Source organism: Tachyglossus aculeatus, chromosome 3 (genome assembly GCF_015852505.1).
Source record: "Tachyglossus aculeatus isolate mTacAcu1 chromosome 3, mTacAcu1.pri, whole genome shotgun sequence".
Classification (NCBI taxonomy): Eukaryota; Metazoa; Chordata; class Mammalia; order Monotremata; family Tachyglossidae; genus Tachyglossus; species Tachyglossus aculeatus.
This window is the reverse complement of record NC_052068.1, coordinates 63199269-63221418: the sequence shown is the minus strand read 5'-3', so window position 1 is coordinate 63221418 and position 22150 is coordinate 63199269. Positions and strand designations below refer to the sequence as shown.

The 22150-nt window shown below is 45.4% G+C and overlaps 1 protein-coding gene across 1 annotated transcript in view; it reads right to left on the bottom strand.

The window, feature by feature from the left end:
- The window catches only part of COL13A1 (collagen type XIII alpha 1 chain), a 215184-nt gene that overhangs the window by 38505 nt on the left and 154529 nt on the right, over nt 1–22150 (bottom strand). The window contains exons 27-35 of the mRNA XM_038744032.1: nt 20893–20961; nt 19695–19718; nt 16574–16636; nt 15836–15880; nt 12895–13038; nt 10193–10282; nt 9557–9601; nt 8564–8605; nt 7085–7111 (exon numbers count right to left, since the gene is read on the bottom strand). Of these exons, the coding sequence (XP_038599960.1) occupies nt 7085–7111; nt 8564–8605; nt 9557–9601; nt 10193–10282; nt 12895–13038; nt 15836–15880; nt 16574–16636; nt 19695–19718; nt 20893–20961 (549 nt within the window). The remainder of the gene's footprint in view (nt 1–7084; nt 7112–8563; nt 8606–9556; nt 9602–10192; nt 10283–12894; nt 13039–15835; nt 15881–16573; nt 16637–19694; nt 19719–20892; nt 20962–22150) is intronic.

The following is a 22150-nucleotide window of genomic DNA, read 5'->3' as shown; positions in this document are numbered from 1 at the left end:
TAATGACTCCCCATTTTGCTGGTGAGAGAACTGAGACTCAGAGAAGTGAAGTGACTTGCCCAAGGTCACGGAGCAGACAAGTGGCGGAGCTGGGATCAGAACCCAGGTCCTCTGGCTCCCAGACCTATGGTCTTTCAGCTAAGCCAAGCTGCTTTCCCTTGTATGAATCATTTAGACCTCTTTGTTTCTGTAGTGGGGTTGATTTTCTATGGATCTTTCTTGCTGCTAGTAAATTTTGGTTGCATTTACTGTGTAGTGGATTAGAGCATAATCCTGAGAGTCAGAAGGTCATGGGTTCCGATCCCAGTTCTGCCACTTGTCTGCTGTGTGACCTTGGGCAAGTCACTTCACTTCTCTGGGCCTCAGTGACCTCAGCTGTAAAATGGGGGATTGAGTCTGAGACAGGGACTGTGTCAAACTGATTTGCTTGTATCCACCCCAGCGCTTAGTAGAGTGCCTGGCAAATGGTAAGCATTTAACAAATACCACAATTATAATTATTATTACCATGTTTACTCCCCATAGATAGACACAGATAGACACAGATAGACACATAGAGTAGAGCCCTGAGAATCAGACTCTCTGGTGCAATACCAGACACAGGCCCCATTAATAATAATAATAATAATAATAATAATGGCATTTCTACATATTTATTACTCTATTTATTGTACTTGTACATATCTATTCTATTTATTTTATTTTGTTAGTATGTTTGGTTTTGTTCTCTGTCTCCCCCTTTTAGACTGTGAGCCCACTGTTGGGTAGGGACTGTCTCTATATGTTGCCAACTTGTACTTCCCAAGTGCTTAGTACAGTGCTCTGCACACAGTAAGCGCTCAATAAATACGATTGATTGATTGATTGATTTGTTAAGCGCTTACTATGTGTTCTAAGCGCTGGGGAGAAGCAGTGTGACTCAGTGGAAAGAGCACGGGCTTTGGAGCCAGAGATCATAGGTTCGAATCCCGGCTCTGCCACATGTCTGCTGTGTGACCTTGGGTAAGTCACTTAACTTCTCTGAGCCTCAGTTACCTCATCTGTAAAATGGGGATGAAGACTGTGAGCCCCGCATGGGACAACCTCATTACCTTGTTTCCCCTCCCCAGCGCTTAGAACAGTGCCTTGCACATAGTAAGCGCTTAACAAATGCTATTATTATTACTATTATTATAATACAAGGTACCAGGTTGTCCCAAGTGGGGCTCACAGTCTTCATCCCCATTTTACAGATGAGGGAACTGAGGCACAGAGAAGTTAAGTGACTTGCCCAAAGTCACACAGCTGACAAGCGGCAGAGCCGGGATTAGAAACAATTAACTCAGAGGAACATGGGGCAAGGAGGAGCAGGGCAGAAGCAGTGTGGGGCTGAACCACCACAGGGAAAAGGGGACCCCTGCTTGGCCACAGTGAGTCTTCCTGCTGCTTTAATTTTTTTTTAATGGTATTTGTTAGCTACTTAATCATGTGCCAGGCACTGTGCTGCTACTACTATTACTACTACTAATAATAATGATGGTATTTGTTCAGTGCTTACTATGTGCCAAGAGCTGTTCTAAGCGCTGGGAGAGATACAAGGTAATCAGGTTGTCCCACGGGGGGCTCACAGTCTTAATCCCCATTTTACAGATGAGGTCCTTCCCTTCCCCACAGCACCTGTATATATGTATATATGTTTGTACATATTTATTACTCTATTTATTTATTTATTTATTTACCTATCTATTCTATTTATTTTATTTTGTTAGTATGTTTGGTTTTGTTCTCTGTCTTCCCCTTCTAGACTGTGAGCCCACTGTTGGGTAGGGACTGTCTCTATATGTTGCCAGCTTGTACTTCCCAGGTGCTTAGTACAGTGCTCTGCACACAGTAAGCGCTCAATAAATACGATTGATTGATTGGTTGAGGCATGGAGAAGTTAAGTGACTTGCCCAAAGTCACCCAGCTGATAAGTGGCAGAGTCGGGATTAGAACCCATGACCTCTGTCTCCCAAGCCCATGCTCTTTCCACTTAGCCATGCTAAGCACCAGCATAGGACACAGTCCCTGTCCCACTTAGGGCTCAGTCTTAATTACCATTTTACAGATGAGGTAACTGAGGCACAGAAGTTAATAATAACAATAACGTTGGTATTTGTTAAGTGCTTACTATGTGCCAAGCACTGTTCTAAGCACTGGGGTAGATACATAATAATAATAATAGTAATGATGGCATTTTTAAGCACTTACTATGTGCAAAGCACTGTTCTAAGCCCTGGGGAGAGACAAGGTGATCAGGTTGTCCCACGTGGGGCTCACAGTCTTCACCCCCATTTTCCAGATGAGGGAACTGAGGCCCAGAGAAGTGAAGTGACTTGCCCAAGGTCACACAGCTAAGTGGCCAAGCCGGGATTTGAACCCACGACCGCTGACTCCACAGCCCGGGCTCTTTAATTAATTAATGATGGCATTTATTAAGTGCTTACTATGTGCAAAGCACTGTTCTAAGCGCTGGGGAGGTTACAAGGTGATCCGGTTGTCCCACATGAGGCTCACAGTCTTCATCCCCATTTTACAGATGAGGTAACTGAGGCACTGCCACTGAGCCATGCTGCTTCCCTAGTTAAGTGACTTGTGACTTCCCAAGTTAAGTGATTTGGCCAAGGTCACACAGCAGACAAGTGGCGGAGCAGGATTAGAACCCAGATTCTCTGACTCCCAGGCTGGTGCTCTTTCCACTAGGCAACACTGCTTCTCGAGGCCATGTTGCTTCTCAATCCTAAATACTATGGATTGACTGTTGATGTTGATGGACTGACTAAGCGCTTAGTACAGTGCTCTGCACATAGTAAGTGCTCAATAAATACGATTGATTGATGATGTTGAAGGGCTATGGCTGAAAGCTGGAGTGATGGCATCACAGTGGGGAAGCGCAGAGCCATAGTGGTAATCAATCAATCAATCAATTGTATTTATTGAGCACTTACTGTGTGCAGAGCACTCTACTAAGCGCTTGGGAAGTACAAGTCGGCAACATATAGAGACAGTCCCTACCCAACATAGAGAAGCAGTGTGGCCTAGTGGAAAGAGCACAGATTTGGGAGTCAAGAGGACCTGGGTTCTAATCCCAGCTCCGTTACGTGTCTGCTTTGTGACCTTGGGCAAGTCAGTTAAGCCTGGTGTGGGCAGGGATTGTCTCTCTCTATTGCTGAATTGTACTTTCCAAGCGCTTAGTCCAGCGCTCCGCAAACAGTAAGCGCTCGATGAATATGATTGAAAGAATGAATGAACTTCATTTCTTTGTGCCTCAGTTACCTCATCCGTAAAATGGGGATTCATTCTTTCAATCATATGTATTGAGGGTTTACCGTGTGCAGAGCACTGTACAAAGTGCTTAGTAGGGATTAAGAACGTGAGCCCCATGAGGAAGAGGAACAGGGACTGTGTTTGAACTGATTTGCTTGTAACCACCCCAGAGCTTAGTACAGTGCCTGGCACATAGTAAGCACTTGAAAAGTACCACAATTTTGGGAAGCAGCGTGGCTCAGTGGAAAGAGCCCGGGCTTTGGAGTCAGAGGTCGTGGGTTCAAATCCCGGCTCCGCCACTTGTCAGCTGCGTGACTTTGGGCAAGTCACTTCACTTCTCTGGGCCTCAGTTCCCTCATCTGTAAAATGGGGATGAAGACTGTGAGCCCCTCGTGGGACAACCTGATTACCTTATATCTACCCCAGCACTTAGAACAGTGCTTTGCACATAGTAAGCACTTAAATACCAACATTATTATTATTATTACAGTGATTAAGACTGTGATGTGAGCCCGTTGTTGGGTAGGGATTGTCTCTATCTGTTGCTGAATTGTACTTTCAAGTGCTTAGTACAGTGCCCTGCACACAGTAAGTGCTCAATAGATACGATTGAATGAGTGAATGAATGAATGAAGTACAGGGATTAAGACTGTGAGCCCTAAATTGGACAGGGATTGTGTCCAACCTGATTATCTTCTATCTGTCTCAATGTTTAGTAAGCGCTTAACACATACCATAAAAAAAATCCTCAAATTGGGCTGGGAGAGTTGCTGGATATTGAAGATAGGGGGAGAAGAGGAAGAAATGAGGAGCAGAAATTCATCCACTTCTGGGGCCAAGGACGGAAACCTCAGACTTTCCATTGTTTCTTCTCAGCTGGAATAAAACTGCGTCAGGTAATGCGAGCCCAACTCCATTTCGTGGTTAATGGAGAGGGGAGGGTGAGGGTGCAATTCCTCTGTTCCTTCTTTGGGTCAGCTTGCATCTTAGAGGTCTGGAACTCCATCCAAAAGCCCGGGAGCTGTGCTCATGGGACTTGGAATCTGTGTGATGGAGCCCTCTCCTCCGAACAAATGAAATCCTGCGTGGGGCTTATTGCAAGCCTGGGGCCCAGGTCGTAATTGTGGTATTTGGCTTTTTTTTATGGTATTTCTTAAGTGCTTTCTATGTGCCTAACACTGTTCTCAGCACTGGGATAGATACAAGGTTATCAGGTTGTCCCACGTGGGGCTCACAATCTTAATCCCCATTTTACAGAACAGGCATACAGAAGTGAAGTGACTTGCCCAAAGTCACACAGCTGACAAGTGGCGGAGCCGGGATTAGAACCCATGATCACCACTGACTCCCAAGCCCACGATCTTTCCGTAAAGCCACACTGTTTCATTTGTTAAGCCTTTACTATGTGCCAAGCACATAGGGCTGGGATAAAGACAAGATATTCAAATTGGACCCATTCCCTGTCCCACGTAGGGCCTCACAGTCTTAATCCCTGTACTTTTTTCCAACTTGTGCTTCCCAAGCGCTTAGTACAGTACTCTGCACACAGTAAGCGCTCAATAAATACGATTGATTGATTAATCACAGTCTTAATCACTGTACTAAGCGCTTTGTACAGTGCTCAGCAGTACAGATGAGGGAACTGAGGCAAAGGGAAGTGAAATGATTTGCCCAAAGTTACTCAGCAGAGAAGTGGCAGAGCCAGGATTAGAACCCAGATCCTTTGGACTCCTAGGCCTGTGCTCTATCTACTACTGCACGTTGCTTCATACACACAAGATGACCCCTAGCTCGTTGTGGGTAAGGAATATGTCTATTCAATCGTATTTTTTGAGAGCTTACTGTGTGCAGGGAACTACCATCTCTGTCTACCAACTCTGTTGTATTGTACTTTCCTAAGTGTTTAGTACAGTGCTCTGCACACAGTAAACACTCAATAAATACTATTGATTGATTAATACAGCGAGAGATGGTCCATCTCTCTGAAAACAGTGTGTTTTAGCAGTGGTCTGTAGCCAGACATTGTCCTTAATCACTGGCCTGTTGCTCAGTTTTCTCTCCCCCTCCTCTCCCTCTCCATCCCCCCACCTTACCTCCTTCCCTTCCCCACAGCACCTGTATATATGTACATATGTTTGTACGTATTTATTACTCTACTTATTTATTTATTTTACTTGTACATATCTATTCTATTTATTTTATTTTGTTAACATGTTTGGTTTTGTTCTCTGTCTCCCCCTTCTAGACTGTGAGCCCAATGTTGGGTAGGGACCATCTCTATATGTTGCCAATTTGTACTTCCCAAGCACTTAGTACAGTGCTCTGCACAAAGTAAGCGCTCAATAAATACGATTGATTGATTGATTGTTGTCTCTTGTTTTTCTTATTAACCACCTAGGTTAGCCCTCTGCCTACAGATGGGACTCACAACTATTGGCCAGTTACAACTCTCACAGGATGACCAAGAACACACTCGAGGTTACTAGTCACTGAGGTGCACTGCGACACTGTATGAATGTGGAGAGAACAAGATGACATCTCCTCCTCAGCATGACTCCTCACTACTGACTCCTCACAAATGGCTCTAAAGCAGTCCATCACCTTGACCCTTCCTCCCTTACCTCACTTCTCACCTTCTACAGCTCAGCCTGCATATTTCGCTCCCTGGCCTTCCCAGACTGAGCCCCCTCCTTCCTCTCCCCCTCCTCCCCCTCCGCCTTACCTCCTTCCCCTCCCCACACCACCTGGATATATGTATATATGTTTGTATGTATTTATTACTCTATTTTATTTGTACACATTTATTCTATTTATTTTATTAATATGTTTTGTCTTGTTGTCTGTCTCCCCCTTCTAGATTGTGAGCCCATTGTTGGGTAGGGACTGTCTCTAGATGTTCCCAACTTGTACTTCCCAAGTGCTTAGTACAGTGCTTTGCACACAGTAAGCGCTCAATAAATACGATTGAATGAATGAATGGTGCTAACCTTCTCCTGTCTCATCACTGACCGCTGGCCCACATCCTGCCTCAGGCCTGGAATGCCCTCCCTCCTCAAATCTGACAGAAAATTATTCTCCCCCCTCTTCAAAGCCTTATTGAAGGCACATCTCCTCCAAGAGGCCTTCCCAGACTAAAGCCCCACTTTTCCTCATCTCCCACTCCCTTCTGCACCCCCCTGACTTGCTTCTTTGTCCTTCCCCCCTCCCAGCCCCACAACACTTAGGTATATATCTGTAATTTGATTTATTTGTATTGGTGTCTGTCTCCCCCCCCCCCGCCAGGCTGTGAGCTCGTTGTGGGTAGGGAAGGTCACTGTTCACTGTTGTATTGTACTTTCCCAAATGCTTAGTGCAGTGATCTGCACACAATAAGCACTTAATAAATATGATTGAATGTATGAACGAACATCATGCAGAAACCGCTGTAGAGGACCACCTGAACCTTGGGCATTTTTCCAGGGGTATCCCTGATGCCCTACTTGTTCTGAAGTTATTGCATCCCCCTTGCCAGGGTCCATATTAATATGAATGTTGCTTTTGAGCTGCAGAACTAAGGGGCAGAAGCTGAGCCAGCGATTAGGGGCAGAGGTGGAAAATACCAGATATACAGGAGTCCCAGTGCCATATTGGTGCCGGACACGGAGTGCTGTCTGAAAACTGGACTACCTGCTGTGAAAACGGATGAATGGCTACCCTAAGTCCGCACGAAGTGCGACATCCGTTTCTATTTCCTGGCAGGAGAGAGGCAGGACTGTAGGAAACTGCTCTTTGGATGAGAGAACAAAAGCAGGTGTCTTACCTTTGGTCCAGGAACACCTTGGAGACCCTGCATTTGGAACCAGAAACAGAGAACATTGATGTTGCATTTCTGAGACTTCAGATCCCCATTCAACTCTGCCTCATCCAGAGCCCCAACTGCTTGCTCTGTGACCTTGGACAAGTCACTTGAATTCTCTGTGCCTCGGTTTTCTCGACTGTAAAATGGGGATTTCAATACTTGTCTTTCCCTCTAAACTGTAAGCTCATTGTGGGCAAGGAATGTGTCTAACACCTAAATTGTACTCTCCCAAGCACTTAGTACAGTGCTCTGCACTCAGTAAGTGCTCAATAAATGTGACTGATGGATTGATCAATTGTAAGTAGTCAGCCGGTCCAACATACTCTCCTAAGCACTTAGTACAGTGCTCTGCACTCAGTAAGTGCTCAATAAATGTGATTGATGGATTGATCAATTGTAAGTAGTCAGCCGGCCCAATATAATGTGGGCACCCGGATAGACTAGTCACTGCAGGGCTCTGTGTGAGATTCTCCAGTTTGGAGTAGAGGGCTGCACTTTGCAAATGGCACACCGCCCCTTTACTTATCTATTGATTTATTTATTTACATTAATGCCCATCTCTCCCTCTAGACTGTGCGCTCATTGTGGGCAGGAATGTATCTGTTTATTGTTATATTTTACTCTCCCAAGTGCTTAGTACAGTGTTTTGCACAGAGTAGGCACTCAATAAATATGATTGACTGACTGATTGATTGAAATATATATGGTTGTACATATTTATTACTCTATTTATTTATTTATTTATTTTACTTGTACATTTCTATCCTACTTATTTTATTTTGTTGGTATGTTTGGTTCTGTTCTCTGTCTCCCCCTTTTAGACTGTGAGCCCACTGTTGGGTAGGGACTGTCTCTATGTGATGCCAATTTGTACTTCCCAAGCGCTTAGTACAGTGCTCTGCACATAGTAAGCGCTCAATAAATACGATTGATTGATTGATTGATTGACTGAATGAATGAATAAAGAATACCGAGGTCATGGAGAGGGGAGTATTTTAAGGTGTAGGCTTGGAAAGTCCCAAGCAAGAGGGGCTTGTTTCAAATAGGCCTCTATTTTAACCTTGGTTTCCTAGCCAACTTGTTAGCAGGAAAAGAGGATGGGGAGGATCAGATACCCGTGGGGCAAAGGGTTAAATAAATGTCTGGGTTGGGCTGTTCCAGACAAGCCCCTGCAGAGAGGGAGAGCAGACTTCACTGGATTCTGATCCATCGAACCACATTCCACGGAAGTGTCGCCATGTAGCTATGCAACAGTGGGGCCAGGATTCCTCCACTTGGTACACTGCTGCTCATGTGATGATCCACAGCGAGTTGGGAGAGTGGGGAATCTGGGGGGCAGGGATGGGTGGAAGGGGTGTCCCCCCCAACAGGGATGGGCTTGTAGCAGATCAGGGACTTTGCTGCAGCTACGCTGGGCCCGAGGAAGCGATCGGAACTTACTGCAGGTCCTGGGGGGCCTTCTGGCCCTGGGGGCCCAGATATCTGAAACACAAAAGGTCAGGGGAGTGAAAAATGCTTCTGTCAGTACACCCCCTTGAAGCGGAGCCAAAAGAAAGTGATAGGAGCTGGGATTGTTCTGCTTCAGAAAAGGTGAGGTGGAATGATGCTCAGCAAAGAAACTGGTTGCATGCCATTCCACCAATGGACTTCAATTGCAGCAGGAAGGATTTCCATGAAAAGATTAAGTCCCATAGTGGAAACCAAGGAAAACATTCTGATTGGAAGAGCGTTTGACCAACAGGCTGTGTTACTATTAATAGATGGTGCTGGGGAGATTTCCATCTCTTTTATGTATCTGCGATTTATTTTAATATCGGTCTCCCCTTCTTGGCTGTAAGATCCTTGTGGTCCACTAGCTCTATGGCATTGTACTTTCTCAAGCACTTAGTACAGTGCTCTGCACATGGTAAGCGCTTACTAGAGAATCAGCATGGCCTATCGGATAGAGCACGGGCCTGGGTTTTAATCCTGGCTCCGCTACTTGTCTGCTGTGGGACTTTGGGCAAGTCACTTCACTTCGCTCATTTGTACAGAGACTGCGTCCAACCTGATTAGCTTGTATCGATCCCAGAGCTTAGGAGAAGACATGGCACATAGTAAGCATTTAACTAATGCCATGAAAAGGGCCACTGATTAATTAATTGATTGATTGATTGAAATGTAATGAGCTGAGGAGTGGGTAGGGTAGAACCATCATGGCCAGGTGAAGTTTCTTTTTATCCTATGGCTTCTGTGACTCTGAACACACTAGAGAAGCCGTGAAGGTCTGGATCTAAGAATCATGAGTTTCTCTTTGTTTTAGGGCAACTGTGGGATTTGAGGATGGATTCCTCATCACTGCAGGGATACAGACCCTGATAAGGAACTCAAGACCTGTGGATGTCCCTGTTGTACAATCTGTTACCGACAAAAATGTAGCATGATGCAACCTACCGGTGCTCCTGCATCTCCCTTCTCTCCAACTTCTCCCTTCTCCCCCTGTGAACACAACAACACCCCTGGGTAAATTTCAGCAGCCTCAAACACCCGACATCATAGGCCACTTTCTTAACAGTGAGCTCAAATTTCAGAAGTCCTTTAGAGGGGGGAGAGAGAGAGCAGTTATTGGAGAGGCAGATCAGCTGGCAACCAAAATTTCTTTCAATTAATATCTCTGGCAAGTCATTTAACTTCCCTCTAGACTGTAAGCTCGTAGTGGGTAGGGAACATATCTATTCAGTCAATCGTATTCGTTGAGTGCTTACTGCATGCAGAGCACTACCAACTCTATATTGTACTTTTCCAAGTGCTTAGTATAGTGCTCTGCACACAGTAAGCACTCAATAAATACGATTGATTGATTAATGCAGTTGGCAATGGCCCATCTCCCCGAAAATGTTGTGTTTTAGCAGTGGTCCATAGCCAGACTCCATTCTTAATCACTTCCCTGTTGCTCGGACTTCGCTTTGGAATCAGAACTTGAAACCTGGAAAGAGTTAGCGATCTTTCTCCAGAAAGCAGTATCCCAAGTCCTGGCCTGAACAATGCCCACAGTGGGGTGAATACATAGTCTTGGTTAGATGCTCTTACTGTAAATCCCGGGAGGCCGATTGGGCCTGGCAATCCAGGAAGTCCTGGTATCCCTTGATCTCCTTTCTCTCCAGTTGGACCATCAAGCCCCTACAAAGCAGCAAAGGCCTCTGGTTAATGAAACACTGGGTTGTTAGGCCCGAGGGATAATGGGCACAATCACTCCCGGGAGTCTACAGTTGTCGGTCTGTCAATCAAATTTGAGTGCTTACAGGTGTGCAGAGCATTGCATAAAGTGCTGGGGAGAGTACACTACAACGATAGACATGTTCCTTTCCCATAGTGAGCTTACCGTCTAGAGGGGGAGACAGATGTTAATATAAATCAATAAATTACAGATACAAATTACAGTTGTGGGTAAAGTCACTGTAGACCACCTCCCCACAGCTGTTTGGTTGGGGAAATTCCAGCCTCATTCATAACAGCCAATCCAGGTTTTTAAAATAATTAGCTCTTTGAAGCCTGCCTGCCACTGCCAAGCTCTATCCTGCTTGCTTCCCCTAAGAGCCCATCCCAATCTTCACATTCACAATGTAAAGCTGGTACCTTTACAATTAAATAAATTGAGGCACAGGGTAGAATAAAATGCTGAAGTTCATACAGAAAGTTATGAGAAAATCCAGGACTACTTTTTAGCATCTGGTTCCTAGTTTTATGGAACAAGAAAATTTCCTTTTGTTTCTGATCTGGGAATCATTATTTTTTTTAATGGTATTTGTTAAGCGCTTACTGTGCACCAGACACTGTACAAAGCTCTGGGGCAGGTATAGGCTAATCAGATTGGACACAGCCTGTGTCCCACAGAGGGTTCATAGTCTTAATCCCCATTTTATAGATGAGATAACTGATGCACAGAGATGCAAAGTAACTTCCTCCAAGTCACACAGCAAACAAGTAGTGGAGCTGGGATTAGAACCCAAGTCCTCCTGACTCTCGGGTCCATGCTCTTTCTACTAGGCCATGCTGCTTCTCATATGGTTATAAACTAGTGAGCTCAGACATAAATGACCTTTTCCCTTCTATTTAGACAGTGAGCCCCAAGCAGGAAAGGGACTGTGTCCAACCTAATTCACTTATATCTTCCCTAGTGCTTACAACAGTGCTTGACACATAGTAAGCACTTCACAAATACCATAAAAAGAAAAAATTAGACTGTCTGCACTGAACTTTCCCATCACAGTTGAGAACAGCACTATCCTCTCAGTCTCTGAGCCCAGAACCTCAGTATTATCCTTGACTCTTCCTTCTCCTTCAATCCCCATAGTCAATCTGCCACCAAATCCTGTCGGTTGTTTTTCCTCAGTGTTTCCAGGATCTGCCCCTTTCTTTCCACCCAAATGACCCCCTACCCTGGGTCATGTTCTCATTATATCCTGGCTTGATTCCTGCACCTGCCTCCTCTCCGGCCTCTCTGCCTCTTGTCTCTCCAGGCCATACTTTGCTGTCTGGTTCATTTTTCTAAAATGTCACTCTGCACACATCTCCCTATTCTTCAACAATCTCAAATCAAGCAGAAAAGTCTGACCATTGACTTACAAATGGTCAGCTTCAAAGCACTCAATCAACTCTCTCCTTCCTACTTATCCACTCACTTCGCCCACTAAATCCCACCTCACAGTTCTTGTTCCTTTCAAGCCAAGCTATTACCCGTGCCTCACTCTTATCTCTCCCTCCACCAAACTTAGGCTGTAAGCCCCATGTAGGACAGGGACTGTGTCTGACCCGATTAACTCATATTTTCCCAAGTGATTACAACAGTGTTTGACACATAGTAAGGGCTTAAGAAATGCCATTTAAAAAAATAAACAAAAAACTCCCTCTTACACCTGTCCCCTTCCCTGGAATTCTCTTCCCCTTCAAATTTGACAGACTGTGGCTTTTTCCATTTATAAAAGCCTTTCTGAAATAGCATCTGCTTCAGGAGCCTTCCCCAATTAAATGCTCATGTCCCCAGTTTATAATACCTCAACTGCCACTTTAATACCACCTAAGTACTTTAAGAATAATAATAATAATGATAGTATTTGTTAAGCACTTACTATGTGCCAAACACTGTTCTAAGCTCTGGGGTAGATACCAGGTAATCAGGTTGTCCCACGTGGGGCTCACAGTCTTAGTCCCCATTTTACAGATGAGGGAACTGAGGCCCAGAGAAGTGAAGTGACTTGCCCAAGGTCACACAGCGGACAAGTGGTGGAGCCGGGACTAGAATCCACAACCTCTGATTCCCAAGCCACTTGCCACTAAGCCACGTTGCTTCCTATAGTCATAACTTACTGTAACATTCAGGTACAAACCTTCTCCCAAGTGCTTAGTACAGTGCACTGCACACAACTGACACTCCAAAAATACTAAGCGACTGATTGAAAGGAGGCAATAGGTGATGGAGAATTATGGAAGAGGTGTCTGTTTCTGGTTTCTGCTATCTGGTGTTCGGGGTCAGTAGGAGTTTGACAGGCTACAGTGTTTCCCCTCTAAGTGCACTTACCTACATAACTTTAATTTATTTATTTATATTAATGTGTGTCTCCCTCTCTAGGCTGTAAGCTCCCTGTGGGCAGGGAATGTGTCTGTTTATTGTTGTATTCTCCCAAGCATTCAGTTTAGTGCTCTGCACACAATAAACGCTCAATAAATATGATTGACTCGCTGCTGGAAACACACATCGAAGCACCTCCACCGTGCCCTCTCCCATTACTCACCGGTGAGCCAACCTGTCCTGCCTCCCCTTTCTCGCCCGGGTTGCCCAGATGGCCATTTTCTCCTTTTATCCCTGGAGGTCCTTCCTTTCCTGGAGGCCCTTGGGGTCCAGGGGGTCCCACCTCTCCTGATTTGCCCCGAGGTCCCTAGAACAAAAGACAATCAGCATTTTAGCTCAACCAGTTGGGAAAACAATAAAAGGAGGAAACATAATAATGATGACAATAATAATGGTATCATTTGTTATGTGGTTATTCTGTGCCAAGTACTGTTCTAAGCGCTAGGGTAGACACAAGGTAATCAGGTTATCCCACGAGGGGTTCACAGTCTTAATCCCCATTTTACAGATAAGGTAACTGTGGCACAAAGAAGTTTAGATCCACTTTAGGAGAGACATGATCCATTTTACCACAGGTCTTGGGTCCCACAAATTGTGAAGATAACCAGATGGGGGTAGTTTGTTTTAGCAAACCAGAGACCATAGCTGGGCATCAAGGGAGGGACCTTCACTGTGGGAAGCTGGGGTGAGGGGGGAGAAGGGAGGGTTTCTGGACCAGGATGGTGTGTGAATGTTGGTTGTTTTTCTATTTTTTTTTTAAGGTACTTGTTAAGCATTTACTATAAACCAGGCACTGTACTAAACTCTCTGGTAGATCATCATCATCATCAATCGTATTTATTGAGCGCTTACTGTGTGCAGAGCACTGTACTAAGCGCTTGGGAAGTACAAGTCGGCAACATATAGACAGTCCCTACCCAACATGGGCTCTCAGTCTAGAAGGGGGAGACAGAGAACAAAACCAAACATATTAACAGAATAAAATAAATAGAATAGATATGTACAGGTAAAATAAATAAATAAATAAATAGAGTAATAAATCTGTACAAACATATATACATATATACAGGTGCTATGGGGAAGGGAAGGAGGTAAGATGGGGGGATGGAGAGGGGGTATATATAAGGTAATTGGATGACACACAGTCCCTGTCTCACATGGGGCTCACAGTCTAAATCCAAAGTGGAGGATTTAATCCCCATTTTACAGATGGGTTAACTGAGGCATGGAAAAATGAAGTGACTTGCCCAAAGTCACCTAGCAGACAGGTGATGGAGCTGGGATTAGAACCCAGGCTCAGCCCTCTGACTCCAAGGCCTGTGCTCTTTTCACTAGGTCAGACTGCTCCTAAAGTAGGGAAGCAGCATGGTTCAGTGGAAAGAGCACAGGTTTGGGAGCCAGAGGTCATGGGTTCTAATTCTAACTCCGCCACTTGTCAGTTGTGTGACTTTGGACAAGTCACTTAAATTCTCTGTGCCTCAGGTCCCTCATCTGTAAAATGGAGATTAAGATTCTGAGCCCCCTGTGGGACAACCTGATCACCTTATATCCTCCCCAGCACTTTAGAACAGTGCTTTGCACGCACATAGTAAGCACTTAACAAATAATAATAATAATAATGGCATTTGTTAAGCATTTACTATGTGCGAAGCACTGTTCTAAGTGCTGGGGGGGAATACAAGGTGATCAGGTTGTCCCACATGGGGCTCACAGTCTTAATCTCTATTTTACAGATGAGGGAACTGAGGCACAGAGAAGTTAAGTGACTTGCCCAAAGTCACACAGCTGACAAGGGGTGGAGCCAGGATTAGAACCCATGACCTCTGGATCCCAAGCCTGTGCTCTTTCCACTGAGCCATGCTGCTTCTCTAATGCCATCATCATCAATCAATCAATCAATCATATTTATTGAGCGCTTACTGTGTGCAGAGCACCGGACTAAGCGCTTGGGAAGTCCAAGTTGGCAACATATAGAGTCAGTCCCTACCCAACAGTGGGCTCACAGTCTAGAAGGGGGAGACAGAGAACAAAACCAAACATATTAACAAAATAAAATGAATAGAATAGATATATACAAGTAAAATAAATAAATAAATAAATTTAAATAAGTTTGGCAGGGAAAAGCCGAACTGTGGGTTCCCAGCCCAGGGCAAGCTTTGCCAGCATGGTGGTCTCCCCAACAGGCTGACCAGCTCTCCAGACCGAGCTGGGGTTGGAGTCCGATCCCTGCCTTTTGTGGAATAATGGGACCTTCCTTCCCCATTCCAGGCTAATTCACATATTTCTCAGGGAAACAGAACCTGACTCAGAATGGTAATAACTGGGGACACTCTCAATTTTGACTCCTTAACTAGAATAGCTTCATTTGCCTGGAACTCACGGACAGGCACAGAGACGACGTCTGTAAAATGGGGATTAAGACTGTGAGCCCCACGTGGGACAACCTGATCACCTTGTATCCCCCCAGCGCTTAGAACAGTGCTTTGTACATAGTAAGCGTTTAACAAATACCATCATTATAATTATTGTTATTACTCCACTACTTGTCTGCTGTGTGACCCTGGTCAAGTCACAAAATAGCTCTGAGGAGAGAAGGAATGGGGACCCTGGGATGGGGTAGGAGGATGAATCCAGTCTAGCTCAGGTTGCTGTGACCTTTCAAGGATCAGTCCGGAGGATCCCCAGGAAGTTGGATGTGTGGGGGACATTCCAAGAGGTGAGCTTCACTAGACCTGGCTCAGAGAGTCAAGGGCTGGAACAGATTCCTGATTTCTTGGGGTTAGGAAAGGGAAGGGGAGCATTGACCAACTCTGTTTTAAGTATTCTTTCAAGCACTTAGTACAGTGCTCTGCACACAGTAAGGGCTCTATAAATATGAGTGATTGATTAATTTCTTCAGCTGTGTATGATTTGGGACCACGGAGGTCCATTTAGGATCTATTTGGCTGAAACTGGAATTCACATACCATCCCGGTCCAGAAACCCTTCCTTCTGCCCCCTCACCCCAGCTTCCCACAGTGAAGGTCCCTCCCTTGATGCCCAGCCCAGCTATGGTCTCTGGTTTGTTAAAAGCCAGGAGAACGCAAAGGAGATTTCCTTCTTACCTTTTCCCCATCATGCCCCGGAGGTCCCGGCAAACCGATTTCACCCTAAAGCACAAAAGAGAAACCATTTTCTAAAATTCCCTTTCCTGGTATCTTTGTAGGGAATGTGTCAGCACATGCTAAATATTATGGGAAAATTGACCCCAAAGAAAGAAACTGGAGACCCTGCCCCAGGGATTAGGAGTGGAGACCTCCTGGAGCCTGGAAACAACTGTGATAGGAGAAGGTGATGCCTTCCAAAATTTCCATGGAGGATGAGTCTGTTTGTTCTGACCGCAGGAAATTTTCTCCTACGGGGATCAGGGGATGCTGCAGATGGTAGGCCCAGGAGGTTTGCCTGAGATTAAACCAACTCACAGCAAAAGACTGGGGCACTACCATGGGTGGGCCAACTATGTCCTCCAGTGGGATGGGCATTATGGGAGGGGTGAGACTCTAAGGGGAAGCAGGGCAGCACAAGAGGCATACCAGAAGGAGAAAAAATGATTGCCTAATGACCAAGGGATTTCTACTTTGGGGAGAGTTATAGGGCCTGTGGGAAATGACAAAAGATTGGCCAAATCCAAGGACTCTGGAATCTGGGGAAACTAGAGAAAAGGGAGGGCTTACAGTCTATGAAAGGGTGGGGTGGAGGTGGGGAGCAGGAAAAGGAAAAAGAAGAGGAGGAGAAGGAAGAAGGGGGCTTACTCAAGTCATTTTGTTCTGAGAGATCTTTCGATGATTAGAGAAAAGTTTTACCTTCTGTCCAGGGGTCCCTGGGGATCCAGGTGGTCCTGGTTGCCCTGGGAGACCAGGAGGCCCCTAGGAGCAAGAAGATTCATTCATTCATTCAATCGTATTTATTGAGCATTTACTGTGTGCAGAGCACTGTACTAAGCGCTTGGAAAGTACAAGTTGGCAACACATAACAACAATAATAATAATGATGGCATTTATTAAGCGCTTACTATGTGCAAAGCACTGTTCCAAGCACTGGGGAGGCTACAAGGTGATCAGGTTGTCCCACGTGGGGCTCACAGTCTTAATTCCCATTTTACAGATGAGGTCACCGAGGTCCAGAGAAGTTTAAGTGACTTGCACAAAGTCACACAGCTGACAGTTGGTGGAGCCAGGATTTGAACCCTCCTGGAGGCCTCCCTCCTCCAGGAGGCTTTCCCAGACTGAGCCCCCTCCTTCCTCTTCCCCTCCTCCCCCTCTCCATCTCCCCCGCCTTACCTCCTTCCCTTCCCCACAGCACCTGTATATATGAATATATGTTTGTACGTATTTATTACTCTATTTATTTATTTTACTTGTGCATATTCTATTTATTTTACTTGTACATATTCTATTTATTTTATTTTGTTAATACGTTTTGTTTTGTTCTCTGTCTCCCCCTTCTAGAATGTGAGCCCACTGTCGGGTAGGGACCGTCTCTATATGTTGCCAACTTGTACTTCCCAAGCGCTTAGTACAGTGCTCTGCACACAGTAAGTGCTCAATAAATATGATTGAGTGAATGAATGAATGAATGAACCCATGACTTCTGACTCCAAAGCCCGGGCTCTTTCCACTGAGCCACGGTGCTTCTCTATAGGGACGGTCCCGAACCAACATCGGGCTCACAGTCTAGAAGGGGGAGACAAACAACAAAACAAAACATGTGGACATCTTAAGGAAAGTCAGGAGGCTTTGTTGGAACAAAGGAGCACGGGAACATGAGGTATTTTGGAGAAAGTGTTCTTGGGAAACTTGCAGGGGGAAAAACAATTCAGTACAGGAAAGAACAAGGTCCAAGGAGGGCCACGGTACTTACCACTACATCACTGGCTGATAGGGGATGGGATCAGGGTGGTACAGATGGAGACAGGGATGACGGGGGTGAGGGTTTAGAAGGGGTGTTGGGCTGAGCTTTATATTCTGGGGACATGGTCCCAAGGACTGTGAGGAACTGGTCTGGTCAGGACTTGCCAGGAAAGCTACTTTTGCTGGCTACACTCTGGCCCCAGCTATAAATCAACATAAAAAGGTAAACCCTACCATAAGGAGAGGGCTCACGCTGCGTTCTGGGGAGTTCTTTCTAGCTAGTCTAAATCTGGTCAGGAATATGGAATTTCCGATTATTATTTCCTTTTGCTCTACGCTTCAAGGTGGATTGTACCAGGACAAATTGTACTTTAGTGCAAGCTGATCCTTTCAGAATCATAAATTTCAAAGAGGAAATTTGGAACCCCACTAAGGCTATGCGAGTGGTTCTGCTGAACGGGTTCAGAGGCTGGCATTTGCAGTGTTAGGGGAAAGAGCCTGGGTTATACAACAGAAAGCACTCTTCTCATCCTGTTACACAGACAAGGTTAATTTTACAAGACCCACAGGGAAAGTCAGTGATTCATTCATTCATTCATTCAATCATATTTATTGAGCGCTTACTGTGTGCAGAGCACTGTACTAAGCGCTTGTCAGATACACTGACTGTGGGCAGGGAATGTATCTGCTATATTGTTCATTCATTCATTCAATTGCATTTATTGAGCGCTTACTGTGTGCAGAGCACTGTACTAAGCGCTTGGGAAGTATAAGTTGGCAACATATAGAGATGGTCCCTACCCAACAACGGGCTCACAGTCTAGAAGGGGGAGGCAGAAAATAAAACAAAGCATGTGGACAGGTGTCAAGTCATCAGAACAAATAGAATTGAAGCTAAATGCACATTATTAACAAAGTAAATAGAATAGTAAATATGTACAAGTAAAATAAATGGAGTAATAAATCTGTACAAACATATATACAGGTGTTGTGGGAAGGGGAAGGAGGTAGGGCGGGGGGATGGGGAGGAGGAGAGAAAAAAGGGGGCTCAGTCTCGGGCCATTTATGGAGGGGCGGGGGTGGAGACCTGCCCTTTAACCTCTGCTATATTGTTCTATTGCACTCTCCCAAGCACTTAGTACAGTGCTCTGCACACAGTAAGTGCTTGATAAATATGATTGACTAACAGTAAAGAGCAGGTGCTCAGGGCACCAATGTATCTCCTCGAAGACCATATCCTTGGGGAACTCCTGAATCTGATCAGATACATCGACTGTAAACTTGTTGTGGGCAGGGAATGTGTCTACTATATTGTTCTATTGCATTCTCCCAAGTGCTTAAATCAGTGCTCTGTACACAGTAAGCACTTGATAAATATGATGACTGATTGACAGTAAAGAGCAGGTGCTTGGGGCACAGGATGTGTATTTAATAATAATAATGATAGTATTTGTTAAGCACTTACTATGTGCAAAGCACTGTTCTAAGCGCTAAGGGGGATACAAGGTGATCAGGTTGCCCCATGTGGGGCTCACAACCTTAATCCCCATTTTACAGATGAGGGAACTGAGGCCCAAAGAAGTTAAGTGACTTGCCCAAAGTCACACAGCTGACAATTGGCAGAGCCAGAATTTGAACCCATGACCTCTGACTCCAAAGCCCGGGATCTTTCCACTGAGCCATGCTGCTTCTCTATTTGGGGCACTAATGTGCCTGGTGGGTAAAACACATGTCCTTGAGGCATGGATGTTTAACCAATAGCTAACAAATCCACCTGTTAGTTATAGGCGGGGAACATATCGACCGACTCTGTTGTATTTTATTCTCCTAAGTGCTTAGTACAGTGCTTTACACACAGTAAGCACTCAATAAATACCAATGAATCTCCCTGTCTTACATTCAGACCACACTCCTGTTCACACCACCTTGGTTAATTACAGGAACTCAACACCGTCTGTTTGCTTCCCTTCACCCCCGTCTAGAGGAATTTAACCCAACAGGGTGTGCCCCCTGACTTTCTTGCACGTCTTCCTAAATGGGGTAAGCAACTGGTCAATGACGAGCATGGACTCACCATCAGGGCCAGGGTGCGGATTTCCTGAAAAATCAACAATCACCAAGTCAGGTTGGGTGCAAAATCAACCATCATTCCATCCCAAACACCCAGCAGTGATGTGCTGAAGGAGCCGCCTCCGCGGAGGTGGGAGGCATTAGGCTGACATAGGAGAAGGGTTGGGGTACAGGCTAAATGTGGGACTACAGAGTGATGTGTTTCTGGGCAGCTGATAATAACTTATAATTATGGTATTTGTGCTTTAAGCACTTGCTCTGTGCCAAGCACTGTACGAAGCACGGGGGAAGATACAAGATATTCACGTTGGACACAGTCCCTGTCCCACAAGGGGCACCCAGTTTAAGTAGAGGGAGTAGGATTTAATCCCCATTTTACAGATGAGGAAACTTAGGTAGAGAGAATAATAATAATAATTTTGGTATTTGTTAAGCCAAACACTGTTCTAAGCGCTGGGTAGATACAAGGTAATCAGGTGGTCCCACAAGGGGCTCACAGTCTTAATCCCCATTTTCCAGATGAGGTAACTGAGGTACAGAGAGGTTAAGTGACTTGCCCAAAGTCACACAGCTGAGAGTGGCGGAGCCGGAATTAGAACCCACAACTTCTGACTCCCAAGCCCGGGCTCTTTCCCCTGAGCCATGCTGCTTCAAGTGACTTACCCAAGGTCACACAGCAGACAAGTACCACTATTATTATTATTGTCAGAGCCGAATTAGCACTCAGGTCCTACCTCTCCCAGGCCTGTTCTCTTTCCACTAGGCCATGCCGCTTCTCTAGGACAGGGCCAGTAACTTGCAATTAACACCATTCCACTCCTTTTCACTCCACTTAGCCTGGGTAATGCCCCTTCTTGTCCCCCAGGTCCCTAACCACATTGGCATTCGTCGACCATCTCTAATGGAAGACGGGGTCCCGAAAAGCATAAAAATGTCAAGGTGTTCCTAGCTGACCCAGGGGCTGGACTGGCTCTTGGATCAATTGGTTTCACAAAGGAGAGAAGTCTCGTCAATCTTTTGAGTTCCTGCAGGGGTACCCTCCCTAGCCCCCTCGCTTCTCCTTCCTGGACTCTCATGCCCACTGGCTCGTGGCCCAAGGAGGAGGTCCTTGGCTTATGGAGAAGCAGAGACGTAGTCCATACCCTGTGGGGAATAAGGACTGAAAAAAAGTTGCGGCGACGGCCACAGGAGAGAATACCCACCTGGAGAGCTTCATTGATGTTGCCATTGTAATCCACCATTTCTCCTTTGCCTGGATCTCCCTTGGAGCCCTGCAAAGCACATTAGATCTCCAGTCAGGCCTGGCTTATGCCCAGGTAGGCTGGAGTGTTCCAGTGGGAAATGATCCCACCTGGGTGTGGTAATAACAAGAGGAGTGACTCGCATGTTAAGGAGATGAAATCTCACTGCTGCCATGGCTTGAGAAGGGTAGTGAGTCAAGATCAATCAATCAATCAATCAATCGTATTTATTGAGTGCTTACTGTGTGCAGAGCACTGTACTAAGCACTTGGGAAGTACAAGTTGGCAACATATAGAGACAGTCCCTACCCAACAGTGGGCTCACAGTCTAAAAAGATAACTTAGGCCTTCCCAGACTGAGCCCCCTCCTTCCTCTCCCCCTCCTCCCACTCCCCATTCCCCCTGCCTTACCTCCTTCCCCTCCCCACAGCACCTGTATATATATATATATATGTATATATATATATATATATATATTTATACATATTTATACATATTTATTACTCTATTTATTTTACTTGTACATATTTATTCCATTTATTTTATTTTGTTTATATGTTTTGTTTGGTTGTCTGTCTCCTGTTTCTAGACTGTGAGCCCGCTGTTGGGTAGGGACCGTCTCTATATGTTACCAACTTGTACTTCCCAAGTGCTTAGTACAGTGCTCTGCACACAGTAAGCGCTCAATAAATATGAATGAATGAATGATCAATCCCTAATTGGCTGCACATGAGATGACTGAGCTGGATTTTATCTCTGGTGGGGGGGCGGATCTTGGGAAAGAATTTCCAGAAGTCCAGGGATGGGGGACAGGACAATGCAGGAGACATTGCTCATCAGCCCCTTGGATTCAGGGATCATGTCTTCCAACTGTAGTACTCTCCTAAACTCTTAATACAGTGCTCTGTACACTGTAAAGACTCATTAAATACCGCTGATTAGTCGACTCTCCTGAAACCCCTCCCTCTGGTAGCCCCTAATCTTGATCTATGAAGGAGAACTTCTTTCTTTCTACACCTACAGACATGGTTCACTCCCTTCCTGTCCCACAAATGCCCGGTCTGACCTTTACAGAGTGATCAATCTCTGCCAAGAGTCTCCACCTGGAAAATCAGAGGGGATGCTGAGGTCCTAGGGCTGGCTCTGAGGATCATCATCATCAATCGTATTTATTGAGCGCTTACTATGTGTGAGGATGAGAGAGACAAGAGCCACAGGG